The sequence below is a fragment of the Bufo gargarizans genome, chromosome 1 (assembly GCF_014858855.1).
Source record: "Bufo gargarizans isolate SCDJY-AF-19 chromosome 1, ASM1485885v1, whole genome shotgun sequence".
NCBI lineage: Eukaryota > Metazoa > Chordata > Amphibia > Anura > Bufonidae > Bufo > Bufo gargarizans.
The window spans coordinates 488,288,568-488,305,472 of record NC_058080.1 but is presented as its reverse complement, the minus strand read 5'-3'; the positions used below and the strand labels follow the sequence as shown (position 1 = coordinate 488,305,472).

Sequence of the window (16,905 nt, the reverse complement as noted above, 5' to 3'; positions counted from 1 at the left end):
TGTAATGTTGGAAATGTGTTCCTCTGCTATGGACAGTTGTAGTTAGTACGATAAATATACTTTCTGGAAGGTCTATCTTGTACAGTCATGTGAAAAAATTAGGACACCCTTTGAAAGCATGTGGTTTTTTGTAACATTTTTAATAAAAGGTTATTTCATCTCCGTTTCAACAATACAGAGAGATTAAAGTAATCCAACTAAACAAAGAAAACTGAAGAAAAGTCTTTTCAAAATCTTCTGTAAATGTCATTCTACAAAAATGCCTATTCTAACTGAGGAAAAAGATAGGACACCCTCACATGTATTCCCTCTTAAATTGGCTCAGATCTCACACAGGTATATCACACCAGGTGCACATAATTAGTAGATCGTTACTCTGCATGTTGAATGAGGCTTGCCCTATTTAAACCTCAGACATTTAGTTTGGTGTGCTCCTGACTGTTGAAGTGAGAGTGAGCACCATGGTGAGAGCAAAAGAGCTGTCAGAGGACTTCAGAAAAAAGATTGTAGCAGCCTATGAGTCTGGGAAGGGATTTAAAAAGATCTCAAAAGATTTTGAAATCAGCCATTCCACTGTCCGGAAGATAGTCTACAAGTGGAGGGCTTTCAAAACAACTGCCAACATGCCCAGGACTGGTCGCCCCAGCATGTTCACCCCAAGAGCAGACCGCAAGATGCTAAAAGCGGTCTCCAAAAACCCTAAAGTGTCATCTCGAGAACTACAGCAGGCTCTGGCTACTGTTGATGTAGAAGTACATGCCTCTACAATCAGAAAGAGACTGTACAAGTTTAACTTGCATGGGAGGTGTGCAAGGAGGAAACCTTTGCTTTCCAAGAGAAACATCGAGGCCAGACTGACATTTGCCAGAGATAAAGTTGACAAAGACCAGGACTTCTGGAATAATGTTCTTTAAACAGATGAGTCCAAAATTGAATTATTTGGACACAACAGCAGAGGACATGTTTGGCGTAAACCAAACACAGCATTCCAAGAAAGGAACCTCATACCAACTGTGAAGCATGGAGGTGGAAGTGTCATGGTTTGGGGCTGCTTTGCTGCAGCAGGACCTGGTCAGCTCACCATCATAGAATCCACGATGAATTCTACTGTGTATCAGAAGGTGCTTGAAGAACATGTGAGACCATCAGTTAGAAAATTAAAGCTGAAGCGGAACTGGACCATGCAACATGACAATGACCCAAAACATACTAGTAAATCAACCAAAGATTGGCTGAAAAAGAAGAAATGGAGAGTCCTGGAATGGCCAAGTCAAAGTCCAGATTTGAATCCCATTGAGATGCTGTGGGGTGACTTGAAAAGGGCTGTACGTGCAAGAAACCCCTCAAACATCTCACAGCTGAAAAAGTTCTGCATTGAGGAGTGGGGTAAAATTTCCTCAGACCGATGTCGAAGACTGGTAGATGGCTACAAGAACCGTCTCACTGCAGTTATTTCAGCCAAAGGAGGTAACACTCGCTATTAGGGGCAAGGGTGTCCTATCTTTTTCCTCAGTTAGAATAGGCATTTTTGTAGAATGACATTTACAGAAGATCTTGAAAAGACTTTTCTTCAGTTTTCTTTGTTTAGTTGGATTACTTTAATCTCTCTGTATTGTTGAAACGGAGATGAAATAACCTTTTATTAAAAATGTTACAAAAAACCACATGCTTTCAAAGGGTGTCCTAATTTTTTCACATGACTGTATATAGTTAGCTAGTCGGCATTCAAGCAGAACACATAACTTGTATGAGATCTACAGTAGCCGCACATTTGCTGCATGACGGAGGGAGCCTAGAGCTCACGTCCATAGCGTTGCATACACAATGGTAGTTGGAGACTCGCTTATGCAATGTGCACGTTTTTTTTTGTTGTTTTTTTTTTCTTCAATTTTTAGGGGGCTTTGTTAACATTTTATGAAACAAATAAACTTCAACCATGAGTAACCAGGGAAAGGGGAGGACAAGTGGGAGGGGGAAATCCTCCAAGGCCAAAAAGTCCCTAGTTATCTGGTGTAAATACACAGAGAAATATGGGGGTCAGAATGAGTAGCATATTTATGAAGCACCAGTTTTTACGATTTTCAAGTCGGATAAAGTGTCTGAGGTGGAGGGTGACTATTTATTTATTTATTTATTTATTTATTTATTTTGAAAAAATAGTTTTTTTCCCTCTAAAAAAAAGAAAAAGAAATTTGTCAGAGATCTGGGGCACTGTGCTTTGCATTGCCTTAGAGTGATTGTCACACACCTGCTGGGGCCAAAATGCGGAACGCACATTGCCTGTGTCCGCAAAACACATACGGATGTGTGAATGGACCCTTACCCCGATTTTCTATCCAATGGCATGCATGGTCTAGTTTCTGAGACTCCTTGGATCCTTACCCTGTGTGGTTTCTTGACATACCTATAGATTTGGTATTTATTAAGTTGAGCTGAGTAGAGGTGAAGGTACTTCCATTTCCTCCCTTTTGTGTGTTCTCTGGTGTTTTGTCTTGCTTTTCTTTAGTCTTGTCAGTTTTTTTGTATTCTTTCACGTTTGTTTTTACAGAGGAAATCTGGCCTTGCAGACTGTTGTATTTTTATGGTGAGAATGTCTGATTTGTTTATTATTCTCATGTGATCTCTTGTGTGTTGTTTTTGGACATTTTCATTATAAATTGCTTAATTTTTGTTGACTACCATTTAAACTGGATTTATCCTAAAAATAGGTTTTCTTTAACTACCAGCTCTCATGGGTGGACCCCCTTTCTTCCTCTCATCTGACATTCAATATAGAGACTGTGCTGCACGTTGGGTGGGACAGTTGCCTTGGGTCCATCTGACACCAAGCAGGTATCGCGCACATGTCCAGTAGTACACATGAAGAATACTTGTTAGGTTTCTAAAGTTTGCCTCCGCAACTGTCCCACCCAATGTTTTAGGTTGGGCAGAAGATAGAGAGGCTGCAGTAACTAATTTATAACATTTGGACTGTAAAAGTTAGAGGTTACCACTGAATGAATCATACCTTCTATAAGGCTACATTCACACAACACTGAAAAATGGTAGTGCAGGCTGTTTTCAGAGCCATTGCAGTCTTATGGAGCTATTCACATGTGGGCGTCAAAATATATATATTTTTTCTTTCACTGCCAGGCGCACCCCATTGAAATCAGGTTAAAGTGCCATTTAAGGGGTTAAAAAAAAATACACTAGTTGAATATTTCATCTATTTCATTTAATGTTTGTGTGTGTCGTTAAAAGATATCAACAGTATCCACTATAACAGTGACATCTACAGCACCCCGCCCCTTAACACTGACCCCCCCCCCCCCCCACAATGCCCCTTCTCCTTAAAATGGGACCTCCACAGCAGCCCACCCTCTTAACTTTGACCTTCACAGCAGCCTGCCCCCTTAACAGTGAGTTCCACAGCATCCCACCCCCTTAACTGTGACACAGCGACTGCCCTTTTAACAGTGACTGCCACAGTACCCCACTACCTTAAAGGGTTTCTACCACTTAGGTGTCACATATTTAGCTGTCAGACCCTAGCGATCCGCTAGTGTCTGCTCTGCCCAACCATCCTAATATAATTACTTTTGGGGCGGTGGTTTGGCTAAAAAAACTACTTTTATTAATATGCTAATGAGCCTCTAGGTGCTATGGGGGCGTCATTAGCACCTAGAGGCTCCGTCTACCTTCAGAAACTGCCGCCGCCCAGCGCGTCCCTCCAGCCCGCCCATCTCCTGCTGAATGCGATCCTCCTTGTGAGCGCCTGTATTCGGCGCATGCGCAGTGAATGTCTGACAGCTTCCCTGCTCAGACATCTCCACTGCGCCTGTTCCTCGGAGCACTATGGCGTCATCGCGCAGGCGCAGTGGAGATGTCTGAGCAAGGAAGCGGTCAGACATTCACTGCGCATGCGCAGAATACATACGCTCACAAGGAGGATCGCATTCAGGAGGAGATGGGCGGGCTGGAGGGACGCGCTCGGCGGCGGCAGTTTCTGAAGGTAGACGGAGCCTCTAGGTGCTAATGACGCCCCCATAGCACCTAGAGGCTCATTAGCATATTAATAAAAGTAGTTTTTTTAGCCAAACCACCGACCCAAAAGCAATTATATTAGGATGGTTGGCCAGAGCAGACACTAGCGGATCGCTAGTGTCTGACAGCTAAATATGTGACACCTAAGTGGTAGAAACCCTTTAAGTGACTTCACAGTACCCCGCTGCCCCTTTTAATAGTGGCCCCCATAGTCCCCTCCTCCCTTAACAGTGACCTCCATAGTTCCCGCCCTTTTAACATTGACCTCCACAGCGGTTTGCCCCATAACAGTAGCGTCCACAGCGCCTTACCCTTTAACAATGACCTCCACAGCGGCCGCCCCTTTATTAGTGACCTCCACAGTACCCCGTCTCCTTAACAGTGATTTACACATTAACCCACCCCCTTAACAGTGACCTCCACAGAGCTCCATTTCCTTAAAATGTGACCTCCACAACACACAAAACCCCGCCCCTTAACAGTGACCTCTACAGCACCCCCAGGCTTCTATTGGCTAATTCTTTTTTTTGGGGGGGGGGGGGGGGAATATCTCAGGAACGGTACGTGCTAGAGAACTGAGACCCAGTCTAAAACCTTCCTGGACACCTAATGTACCTGTGTGCCAAATTTCGTGATTGTAACTGCGACAGTGCGGATTCCTTTAGCGGACATAAATACACATACATACACTCAGCATTTTATATATATATATATATATATATATATATACACACACACAAACACACACACTTTAACACGCTGTGTAAGGTCATGACGCTGGGAGTGTCAGGTCCTTTCACTGCACAGGGAGTGTCAGCACATTCAAGTGGATAAGGTATTTTTTTTTAACTAGAAAAATTGGTGCTGGTATGGGAGCGGGCCTAACTTATACTGAAGGCATTTTTAGGGGCCTTTTTTATACTAAGGGCGCACTATTAGGGTGCATTGTATGTACAGGAGTGCACAATTGGGTGGGGTTTTATACTAGGGAAACACTATTGGGGATATTTTTTGTACAGGGTGGCACTGGAGGGCCTTTATATATACTAGAGCTACTTAAGGGGCAGACATTATAGACACTACTGGGGACAGTACAGTTGAGCCAATATAGATACTATGAGCACTGTGGCTGTGTCCTGAGGGCACTGCAGGGTTTTTTGGCTATTTTTAATAGCCATGAAAAGAAGAAAAAAGGCCAGAAAATGGATGCACAAATGGATTCATAATGGCCATGAAAACTGACAGCGAGTCTGTTTTTAATGGCCATTAATGTAGCATAACTGTTTCACACTACACATGTCTGAAGCAGAAATCACAGAGATTTAATGAACGTTTTGGTTTTGGATGCTGCCAGGGCTGTGCTGACTAACTTAGCCTAAAAGAAAATGCATGCTTTTGTTTGGACTTTTGGAGATTTACTATGTTAAGTTATCATCCTTTCTCATCAAACAAGGCAGAACACGAGGGATTTATTTCTGCAGGCTTTATATTCTTAACCTGTGGGGATTTGTAAAAGGGATTCGTGTTGCTCAGCTGTATAATACACGGCATGTTACTTGATACTATAAAAGGATTTGAGTGTTGAGTAGTAACTGGACAGAATCTTTAAGGTTAATTGGGCCATTGCTTCCAAAAAGACCCATCAGGCCAACTTTGCTGTATAGGCCAGTAAAATGTTTGAGTGTCCTACAAATCTTATGGAAGTCATCCAAACTTGTTGTTTATCTTATGTATACTGTATGGTTGATGTCCCAACTCTTCCCCTCATAGCCGTGTTGGATTTTAACATGGCTGGTCCTTTTCTTTTCTTTTTTTATCTCCTGCTGGTAAAAAAAAAAAAAAAGAGACTGCAGGAGACGTCTTGCATTGCACTAAAATATATATGCGTCTTTTGGGGCGAATACTAATGAAGCGCTTCCATTATGGAAGCGCTCATTAGGACCGGGAAGCGGTGAAGTCTCTGTACTCACCGCTTCCTGGTCTTAGGCTTTCGGCTGTGCGGGGCTGCGCACAGCTTGAGGAAGCACTGTGACCTCACACTGCGTGCAGGTTCACAGTACAGCTGCGACAGGATGAAGACACAGCACACGGGAGGTGAGGAGTGGCGGCGTCCAGGAGCAGAAGAGGTAAGTGGTTTTTTTTTTTTATTTTTTATTTTTTATTGCGCTGATGGTTGGGGGCTACATGAGGCTGATGGCTGACATGAAGCTGGGGGCCATATGAGGCTGATGGCTGACATGACGCTGGGGGCCATATGAGGCTGATGGCTGACATGAAGCTGGGGGCCATATGAGGCTGATGGCTGACATGAAGCTGGGGGCCATATGAGGCTGATGGCTGACATGAAGCTGGGGGCCATATGGCTGATAAGAAGCTGGGGGCCATATGAGGCTGATGGCTGACATGAAGCTGGGGGCCATATGAGGCTGATGGCTGACATGAAGCTGGGGGCCATATGAGGCTGATGGCTGACATGAAGCTGGGGGCCATATGAGGCTGATGGCTGACATGAAGCTGGGGGCCATATGAGGCTGATGGCTGACATGAAGCTGGGGGCCATATGAGGCTGATGGCTGACATGAAGCTGGGGGCCATATGAGGCTGATGGCTGACATGAAGCTGGGGGCCATATGAGGCTGATGGCTGACATGAAGCTGGGGGCCATATGAGGCTGATGGCTGACATGAAGCTGGGGGCCATATGAGGCTGATGGCTGACATGAAGCTGGGGGCCATATGAGGCTGATGGCTGACATGAAGCTGGGGGCCATATGAGGCTGATGGCTGACATGAAGCTGGGGGCCATATGAGGCTGATGGCTGACATGAAGCTGGGGGCCATATGAGGCTGATGGCTGACATGAAGCTGGGGGCCATATGAGGCTGATGGCTGACATGAAGCTGGGGGCCATATGAGGCTGATGGCTGACATGAAGCTGGGGGCCATATGAGGCTGATGGCTGACATGAAGCTGGGGGCCATATGAGGCTGATGGCTGACATGAAGCTGGGGGCCATATGAGGCTGATGGCTGACATGAAGCTGGGGGCCATATGAGGCTGATGGCTGACATGAAGCTGGGGGCCATATGAGGCTGATGGCTGACATGAAGCTGGGGGCCATATGAGGCTGATGGCTGACATGAAGCTGGGGGCCATATGAGGCTGATGGCTGACATGAAGCTGGGGGCCATATGAGGCTGATGGCTGACATGAAGCTGGGGGCCATATGAGGCTGATGGCTGACATGAAGCTGGGGGCCATATGAGGCTGATGGCTGACATGAAGCTGGGGGCCATATGAGGCTGATGGCTGACATGAAGCTGGGGGCCATATGAGGCTGATGGCTGACATGAAGCTGGGGGCCATATGAGGCTGATGGCTGACATGAAGCTGGGGGCCATATGAGGCTGATGGCTGACATGAAGCTGGGGGCCATATGAGGCTGATGGCTGACATGAAGCTGGGGGCCATATGAGGCTGATGGCTGACATGAAGCTGGGGGCCATATGAGGCTGATGGCTGACATGAAGCTGGGGGCCATATGAGGCTGATGGCTGACATGAAGCTGGGGGCCATATGAGGCTGATGGCTGACATGAAGCTGGGGGCCATATGAGGCTGATGGCTGACATGAAGCTGGGGGCCATATGAGGCTGATGGCTGACATGAAGCTGGGGGCCATATGAGGCTGATGGCTGACATGAAGCTGGGGGCCATATGAGGCTGATGGCTGACATGAAGCTGGGGGCCATATGAGGCTGATGGCTGACATGAAGCTGGGGGCCATATGAGGCTGATGGCTGACATGAAGCTGGGGGCCATATGAGGCTGATGGCTGACATGACGCTGGGGGCCATATGAGGCTGATGGCTGACATGAAGCTGGGGGCCATATGAGGCTGATGGCTGACATGAAGCTGGGGGCCATATGAGGCTGATGGCTGACATGAAGCTGGGGGCCATATGAGGCTGATGGCTGACATGAAGCTGGGGGCCATATGAGGCTGATGGCTGACATGAAGCTGGGGGCCATATGAGGCTGATGGCTGACATGAAGCTGGGGGCCATATGAGGCTGATGGCTGACATGAAGCTGGGGGCCATATGAGGCTGATGGCTGACATGAAGCTGGGGGCCATATGAGGCTGATGGCTGACATGACGCTGGGGGCCATATGAGGCTGATGGCTGACATGAAGCTGGGGGCCATATGAGGCTGATGGCTGACATGAAGCTGGGGGCCATATGAGGCTGATGGCTGACATGAAGCTGGGGGCCATATGAGGCTGATGGCTGACATGAAGCTGGGGGCCATATGAGGCTGATGGCTGACATGAAGCTGGGGGCCATATGAGGCTGATGGCTGACATGAAGCTGGGGGCCATATGAGGCTGATGGCTGACATGAAGCTGGGGGCCATATGAGGCTGATGGCTGACATGAAGCTGGGGGCCATATGAGGCTGATGGCTGACATGAAGCTGGGGGCCATATGAGGCTGATGGCTGACATGAAGCTGGGGGCCATATGAGGCTGATGGCTGACATGAAGCTGGGGGCCATATGAGGCTGATGGCTGACATGAAGCTGGGGGCCATATGAGGCTGATGGCTGACATGAAGCTGGGGGCCATATGAGGCTGATGGCTGACATGAAGCTGGGGGCCATATGAGGCTGATGGCTGACATGAAGCTGGGGGCCATATGAGGCTGATGGCTGACATGAAGCTGGGGGCCATATGAGGCTGATGGCTGACATGAAGCTGGGGGCCATATGAGGCTGATGGCTGACATGAAGCTGGGGGCTGATCTGAGGTCTGAATGAGGGTCTTATTAACATTGGGGTCTGATTGGGGCTGTAAGCTGAAGTCTGATTAACATTGGGCCTCTGTGAAGTAAAAGATGGCATTTTCAGTTGTCAGCGGCAGCTAATGCTGATTGACACTTTAAGCCTGCATTTGGACTGCTGGAGGCAGAACCGCCGACAAGGTGATGTTTGTTTGTCTTTTGTTTTTTTATCAACGAACTTTCTACTCTGTGTGAACAAACACCAACTTTGCAAAGAGTGTTTTTGTTTGACCTTATGTGTGAATAAACACGGACATTTGAATTGCGAACTAATACTTTGCCTCTGTACTACACCCACTTATCCCAACTACCAGAGCGAATCCCCACAATATATAGTTCTCTACTAAAGCATCTTCTGATGGAGCAGAAACAGAATTAATTAACCATGGCACTCTCTGAAGCCCATTGGAACAATAGTATAAAGCTGGTCATACACGGGAGAGAACTGTAGGACAACTATCTCTCTCTGATCCTTTTTATGTCCATCCTTAGCTTGACAAAGCATGCATATTTAGTGAATGGGGAAAGGGAAGCAAGCCACTAGCAGCGGCTTATCTACCTAAGATCAAAAGGATCGAGCAGTTGAAACATCAGACATTGGTGGAAAGTAAGGATGACACCATACACTTTAGATGTTTGGTTGAACCCGCCAAAATCAGGTTTGGCCTACCTACAGCAGATCTAATGTGTATGGTTAGTTTAACCAGAGATTTTTAGTAATGGAAATTTCAGACTAGTTCTAATTATTTATTTATTTTTTTTCAAATCTTTCTAATTTTTAGCCTAAATTTCAGTTCCTTTAAATGTTTTTTTTTCCCATTTTTATTATAATTTAAAATTGTATTTATAATTTAAAATTATCACAGAAAGCAAGCAATAACACTGCATATATAGATCTATATTCTGTATGTCCAAAGTTGGTTAAAAATGGGGTAGACTCAGCATTTAGGACTTCCAGGAACGGTCACATAAATAACTGCCAGTCTTCTGTTTTTAATAGTACAAATGGTTTGCCTCACCATCGTCAAAGGAAGGGTCAAAAATGAAACGGTCAACAGCATTACGAAATGGACTAAAGGGAAAGAACACCATTCGCATTGGTATGTGTGCCTTTGCTAATGTATAGAAATATGTCATTTTAATTTACCAACTTACAGTTGCTTAAAGGAGTATTTAATTCATTACATGTGTCAGCATATCACTGTTATATGCAGTGGGACCACATGTATCCCCATTGACAACATAAGGCCAGAAGTCCCTTTCACTTAAGTCGCGCTGCCACCCCATTCAGTTCAGTGACTGCACTGCTACACCGCAATCTCGCTGTATAGCCCCAGCCTTAAAGGGTTTTCCAGGATTTTGATACTGATGACCTTCACAGCACCTGGACCGGTAGTGGCAATGTGCAGGAAGAAATTTAGAAGGGACTGTAGCAGATGGAGGGAGTCTCATTGGTCATTCCCCCAGTGATCATATATCCTAGCAGTATGCCACCACTTTGTATGTGAATACATGTACGTACGTGATAAGAAATATTAGCAATTTTCAGGCCAAATGTGCAAGTAATAGCTCTGAATGTAGATAGGAAAGAGCCATTGCTCTGTTGTGTTAATTTTTCATGTATTCTGTTCTTTTGATTTTACTGTTTTTTTTTTATTATTATTTGCTTTTACATTTATTTATTTTATTTATTATTTTTTTTGCTCCAGTAATTTGGAGGCATTCAGGTAAAGTAATATTAATAATTTAATCACAATGATTTCCAGCAATATCAGTAGTGCACTGGCATCTACAGGATTCCTTCCATTTCACTGGCAGAAGCAAATAACCCCCTGCCCATAGGCTCTGTTCACACCTGTGAATTCAGTTATATTTTTTTACTACAAGAACAAAGCACTGTGCAGACGTCTAGAAAGTGACAGACCTTATTAATGTCAGTGGGGTTTGTGACCGATCGGTTTCTTAACATGATGCTAGTGTGAACAGAATCTTAGTAAGGAGCAAAAATTAAGATATCAAATTGCATATTTTATTGTCTGTTATGTGTATGGACTTGTATGTTTAAATGTTTTAATCAATGTTCCTTTTGTTAATGATCTCTTCAGAACCAAGCCTATTAAAGGGGTTGTCCAAGTTATTTTTATTGTTGACCTATCCTCAGGATAGGGCATCAATATCAGATCGGTGGGGGTCCGACAGCTGGCACCCCCGCCGATCAGCTGTTTAAAGAGAAGACGCACGCCGTTCCAGCGCTGCCTGCTCTTCATTGTTTACCCGATCTCCAAAAGAAAACAGCAGTCTCCACACAACCTTTTACCAAGCACCTCAGGTTGTGAGGAAAGTGCTCTGGTCATTAGTTTCCATGTTTGTGTCCCAGCAGCCTACAGTACATTAACCAATGAGCGCTTTCCTTGCTTATTGGACAACGCTTATTGGTTACTGCATGGCAGTTATGATTACCAATGAGTGCTTTTGTGTGAAGCTGTGGAATGAGCTTATATGTGAACAGGATGGCAGTCATAAAATACATTTTATCAGAGGTGTTGTTATTGAAGGGGTTTTCCGTTTACAAAAAAGTTATCATAGGGGATAATGATTAGATCAATGGGGGTCCTACTGCTGGGACCCCCACTGATTAAGAGTATGGGGGCAACGTACTCCGTGGAGCCCCCCTAAATGGACAGAGCAGCTGGTCAGATTGCATGCAGCCACACCATTCATTTGTATGGGAGACTTAGAGATAGCACAGCTCATCAGGTAGAGTGGCAGACTCCCATTCATCATAATAGATATCTGTTATGGTGAATGTGACAATGGATCAAAAGATCCCAGGTTCTAGCCCCTCAAAAAGTTATGTAAATAAATTACGCCCCCTCCCAATTTTACGTATAAAAATAAACAATTAAATAAACTTAAACGGGTATTGCTGCGTCCAAAAATCTCTGAACTATTAATATATACAAATATTTTCCCTGGGCTGTGTACACCGTAACGAAACAAAGATAAAAACAAGATTTGCCATTTTTGGTCACCTTATCTCTCCCCCAAAAAATGGAATAACAGTGATCAAAAAGTTGTATGCACCGAAATACGTTATCAATGCAAACTAGTTTGTCCCGCAAAAAACAAGCCCTCAAAGAGCTCTGTAGATGGAAATATAAAAAAGTTATTACTGTTATAAAATGGCGATTTAAAGAAAATGTTATTTCTTTCAAAACTTTTTATTTTTTAAAAGTAGTAAAAACAAAAAAAAACTATACTAATTTGGTATTGATGTATTCAGATTGAGCCGCAGAATAATGACATCATGTCATTTTTACAGCACAGTATCAGATCTGTAGGGGTGTGACACCACAGACCCCCGCCTATCAGCTGTTAGAGGTATTAAAGGGGTTTTGCCATCTCAGACAATGGGGCACCTACATTGAGAACAGAGCGGGGAAATGAACGGAGGGCGCACTGTGCATGCGCAGCCGCCCTCCATTTTTACAGGGCCGCTGAAAATAGCCGAGCACTGGGCTATTTCCATCTGCCCCATAGAAATGAATGGCAGCAGGGGCCGCACGTGTGCTGTGCGCTCCCATTTACTTCTATGGGAACAGCAGAGAGCAGCACTTGGTGGTGGATGGACCCCGGGAAATCTGGGGTCCCTTAGCCAAAGCTCTCCCCGCTCTGTTCTTGTTGTAGGTGTGGGTCCCAGAGGTGGGACCCGCACCTATTGGACAATGGGGGCATATCCTTTGTATGTGATGGGAATACCCCTTTTAAGCTCCGCAGCCTCTTCCTAGGTAATGTGACATCACTGAACATCGGTCACATGGATTAGTAGCGGCTCAGCCCCATTTTAGTCAATGAGGCTGAGCTGCAATACCAAGCACTACCACTATAAGATGAACCTGATGATAAGATGCACTTAGGATTTAGAAGAGGGGGAAAAATAAAAAAAATCTTTATCAGACCCCCCTATATCAAAGACCTCAACTCAGACCCACATACCACATTAGACCTACGATCAGACCCCCCCCCCCCCCATATCAGAGGCCTTTAGAAATAAAATAAATAAATTCACTTACCTCTCCTGCTCCGCTGCTACTCTCCAGGTCCAGTAATCTCTCCTGCAGTCACACTCCCTGATTCTCTCTGGGCTCACGCCACATGCAGCATCAGGTCATAGCGCGCACACTATTTTCTGGCGATTTGTACGCAGTCAGGACACAGAAGCGCAGCCCAGAATAGACTCACTGCTCCCCGCGACTCCTGCATACTAGTGAGCTCTTCCATAATGAAGCACTTACTAGTATTCGTTATATAAGACGCACATACATTTTCACTGACAAGTTGGGAGAAAAAAGTGCATCTTATAAAGCAGAAAATATGGTATATAAATTTGGTATCGCCAAAATTTGTACTGACCCAAATAAGGCTACTTTCCCCCCATTTTTGCTGGATCCGTCATGGATCAGTAAAAACACTTTTTTGTCATGATAATACAACCGTCTGCATCCGTTATGAACGGTTCCGGTTGTATTATCTTTAAAATAGCCAAGACGGATCCGTCATGAACTCCATTGAAAGTCAATGGGTGATGGATCCGTTTTCTATTGTGTCTGAGAAAGCGAATCTGTCCCCATTGACTTACATCCGTCTTGCTCCGCATCCCAAGACGCACTCAAAAACGCTGCTTGTTGCGCTTTTGTGTGCGTCATGGGAACACAATGAAATGGAACGGAATGCATTCTGGTGCACACAAATCCCTTTAGTTAAGTTTTGTCCCCATTAACAATGAATGGGGACTAAACAGAAGCGTTTTCCTCCAGTATTGAGCTGTGTGAAAGTAGCCTATTAAGGTTATAGTGTCATTTTTGGTGCACAGTTTAGGCTGAGTTCACACCAGCGTTCAGCCTTTCCGTTCTCCTGCTCCGTTATAGGAGCAGGAGAACGGAAAGGACGGATTGGGCACATAACTGAGGCGAGCGGAGCCTACGGACCCCATAGACTATAATGGGGTCCATTAGGCTTACGGTTAGAAGATGATTTTGGAGCGGAGACAAAAGTAGTGCATGCAGGACTTTTGTCTCCGCTCCAAAATTATCTTCTGAGCGTAAACCTAACGGACCCCATTATAGTCTATGGGGTCCGTAGGCTCCGCTCGCCTCAGTTATGTGCCCAATCCGTCCTTTCCGTTCTCCTGCTCCTATAACGGAGCAGGAGAACGGAAAGGCTGAACGCTGGTGTGAACGAGGCCTTAACCTTATCTGAAAGTCATTCTTTTAATTTCTTTTATTTGTGTAATATGTAGGGGCAGTGATACTGACCATTTTTGCTATTTTTCTCATTTCAATAATTAAAGTATATTACAAAAATGGTCAGTATCACTGCCCCTAACCATTACAAAAATAAAAAAAAAGAATGACAGTTAAACTTTAAAGTTTCTTGTTCACCAATCTATATGTGATCTGTTTTTCACAGATCTGAGACAGCTAAGTGTCTTTGCTGCACATACCTAAAATGAATGCTGCGGGTAGTGCAAAGAAGGGAAAATTGCAGATGAGACCTGAACAGAAAAATTCTTCTTTTTTGAAGAAAGAGGAAAGCTAGTTTGCTTAATTTGCAAAAGTGTAGTTGCAGTGCCAAAGGAATTCAATGTTAAGCGGCATTGCGAAACTAAACATTCCAATTTTGAGCAATTTAAGGGAGAATTGCAAAAACAAAAGATCTTACCTTTACAGCGCAGCCTAACTGTACAGCTGACTATGTTCACCAAGATATCTAAAGAAAGTGAAATGGTTGTGGAAGTTAGTTGTGAAATATCAGAATTGATTGCAAAGTCTTCTAGACCATTCATAGATGGTGACTTTGTAAAAAACTATGCCCAGAGTCTGTTAAAAAAAAAATTGGAATCTCAGTCGTATGACTGTTCAACGCAGGATTGCTGATATGGCTGAAGACGTTTCAGGACAGACAGAAGAAAGAAAGAAAGAAAAGGCAAAAAAAATGAGTTTCTTTTTTCTGGCAGCAGATGAGTCAACATAGATCTGTTCCACTGCTCAACTAATGTTTTTTATTCGGGGGGTCACCACAGAGTTTCACATTTTTGAGGGATTACTTGGAATGTCAAGGGCAAACAAAGGGAAGTGATTTGTTAAAGGGGTTGTCCGGGTTCAGAGCTGAACCCGGACATACCCTTATTTTCACCCCGGCAGCCCCCCTGAGCCTGGCATCGGAGCATCTCATGCTCCGATGCGCTCCCGTGCCCTGCGCTAGATCGCGCAGGGCACAGGCTCTTGTGTTTACAATAACACACTGCCGGGCGGTAACTTCCGCCCAGCAGTGTGTTCGGTGACGTCACCGGCTCTGAGGGGCGGGCTTTAGCTCTGCCCTAGCCGTTTTACTGGCTAGGGCAGAGCCAAATCCCGCCCATCAGTGCCGGTGACGTCACCGGGGTTCCTGTCAGCCCCATAGAGAGCCCCGGTACGTCACCGGAACTCAGAAAAATGCCTTTGCCCTGCGCGATTTAGCGCAGGGCAAAGGAGAGCATCGGAGCATGAACTGCTCCGATGCTCATGTCAGGGGGGCTGCCGGGGTGAAAATGGAGGGATGTCCAGGTTCAGCTCTGAACCTGGACAACCCCTTTAAGTGGTGTATTGGAATTATGTGCCAAGATGGATCTAGATTTAAGTAAGCTAGTTGGAATTGTTACTGATTGAGCTCCAGCCATGATGGGCTCCAAAAATTGTATGGTTTCTCTGTTAGGCCCCTTTCACACGGGAGAGTATTCCGCGCGGATGCGATGCGTAAGTTGAACACATTGAACCCACACTGAATCCCGACCCATTCATTTCTATGGGGCTGTTCACATGAGCGGTGATTTTCACGCATCACTTGTGCGTTGCATGAAAATCGCAGCATGCTCTATATTCTGCGTTTTTCACGTAACGCAGGCCCCATAGAAATGAATAGGGTTGCGTGAAAATCGCAAGCCAGTGCGGATGTGGTGCGATATTCACGCACGGTTGCTAGGAGACGATCGGGATGGAGACCCGATCATTATTATTTTCCCTTATAACATGGTTAAAAGGGAAAATAATAGCATTCTGAATACAGAATGCATAGTAAAATAGCGCTGGAGGGGTTAAAAATAATAATAATAATAATTTAACTCTCCTTAATCCGCTTGATCGCGCAGCCGGCATCTCTTCTGTCTTCATCTTAGCTGTGTGCAGTAACAGGACCTGTGGTGACATCACTCCGGTCATCACATGGTCCATCACATGATCCATCACCATGGTAAAAGCTGATTCAGTTTCATTGCATCATCCACCAACAATCCCTGTGTGGGAAAAGAGCTTGGATTTGAAAATGTAATGAAAGTTGTTGTCAACTTCATAAAATTGTATCGGCAGTTTAAATCTTTTCTAGAAGAGATTGATGCTAAATATCAGGACCAGTTTTTTTATACAGAAGTAAGGTGGATGAGCCGGGGGAAAACCTTGCAGTGTTTTTTTTGAATTGTTAGAAGAAATAAAATTATTTCTTGTTCGGAAGGATAAAATAGTTGAAGAACTAAAAGTCGCTGTGTGACCTTGCTTTCTTGGTAGACATCACACAACACCTGAATGCACTGAATTCAAAACTACAAGGGAAAAATCAGCTTGTTAGTAGTTTTTGTAACTATATCTTTGCTTTCCAATCCAAGCTAAAATGTGTTCCAATCTCACCTTGAAAATTGCAATCTTGTGCATTTCCCAGCATGTAGACAAAAATTTGTCAGTGACGCAAATGTGTTTGAGTATATAGAAAAACTTGCACATCTCCAGTCCATATTTGAGCACCACTTCACTGATTTAAAAAATGAGAAAAAGGGGTTTTGAAATGTTTGCAGACCTCTTTTCAATTACTCCTGATGAAGCACCCCCAGAATTCCAAACTCTGTGATCTTCAGTCATGTGACAGTCTACGAAACAAGTTTAAGGAAGAGGATTTACTTAACTTCTATAAATGTGTGCCAGGAGATGACTATCCAAAATTGTGTGAAAGAGC

The 16,905-nt window shown here is 44.7% G+C and overlaps 1 protein-coding gene across 3 annotated transcripts in view; it reads left to right on the top strand.

The window, feature by feature from the left end:
* CEP78 (centrosomal protein 78) overlaps positions 1-16,905 on the top strand; it is an 85,481-nt gene that overhangs the window by 26,086 nt on the left and 42,490 nt on the right. For all 3 annotated transcript variants that reach the window (XM_044273819.1, XM_044273816.1, XM_044273827.1), the window contains one exon: positions 9,866-9,965. In XM_044273819.1, coding sequence (XP_044129754.1) covers positions 9,866-9,965 — 100 coding nt within the window. The remainder of the gene's footprint in view (positions 1-9,865; positions 9,966-16,905) is intronic.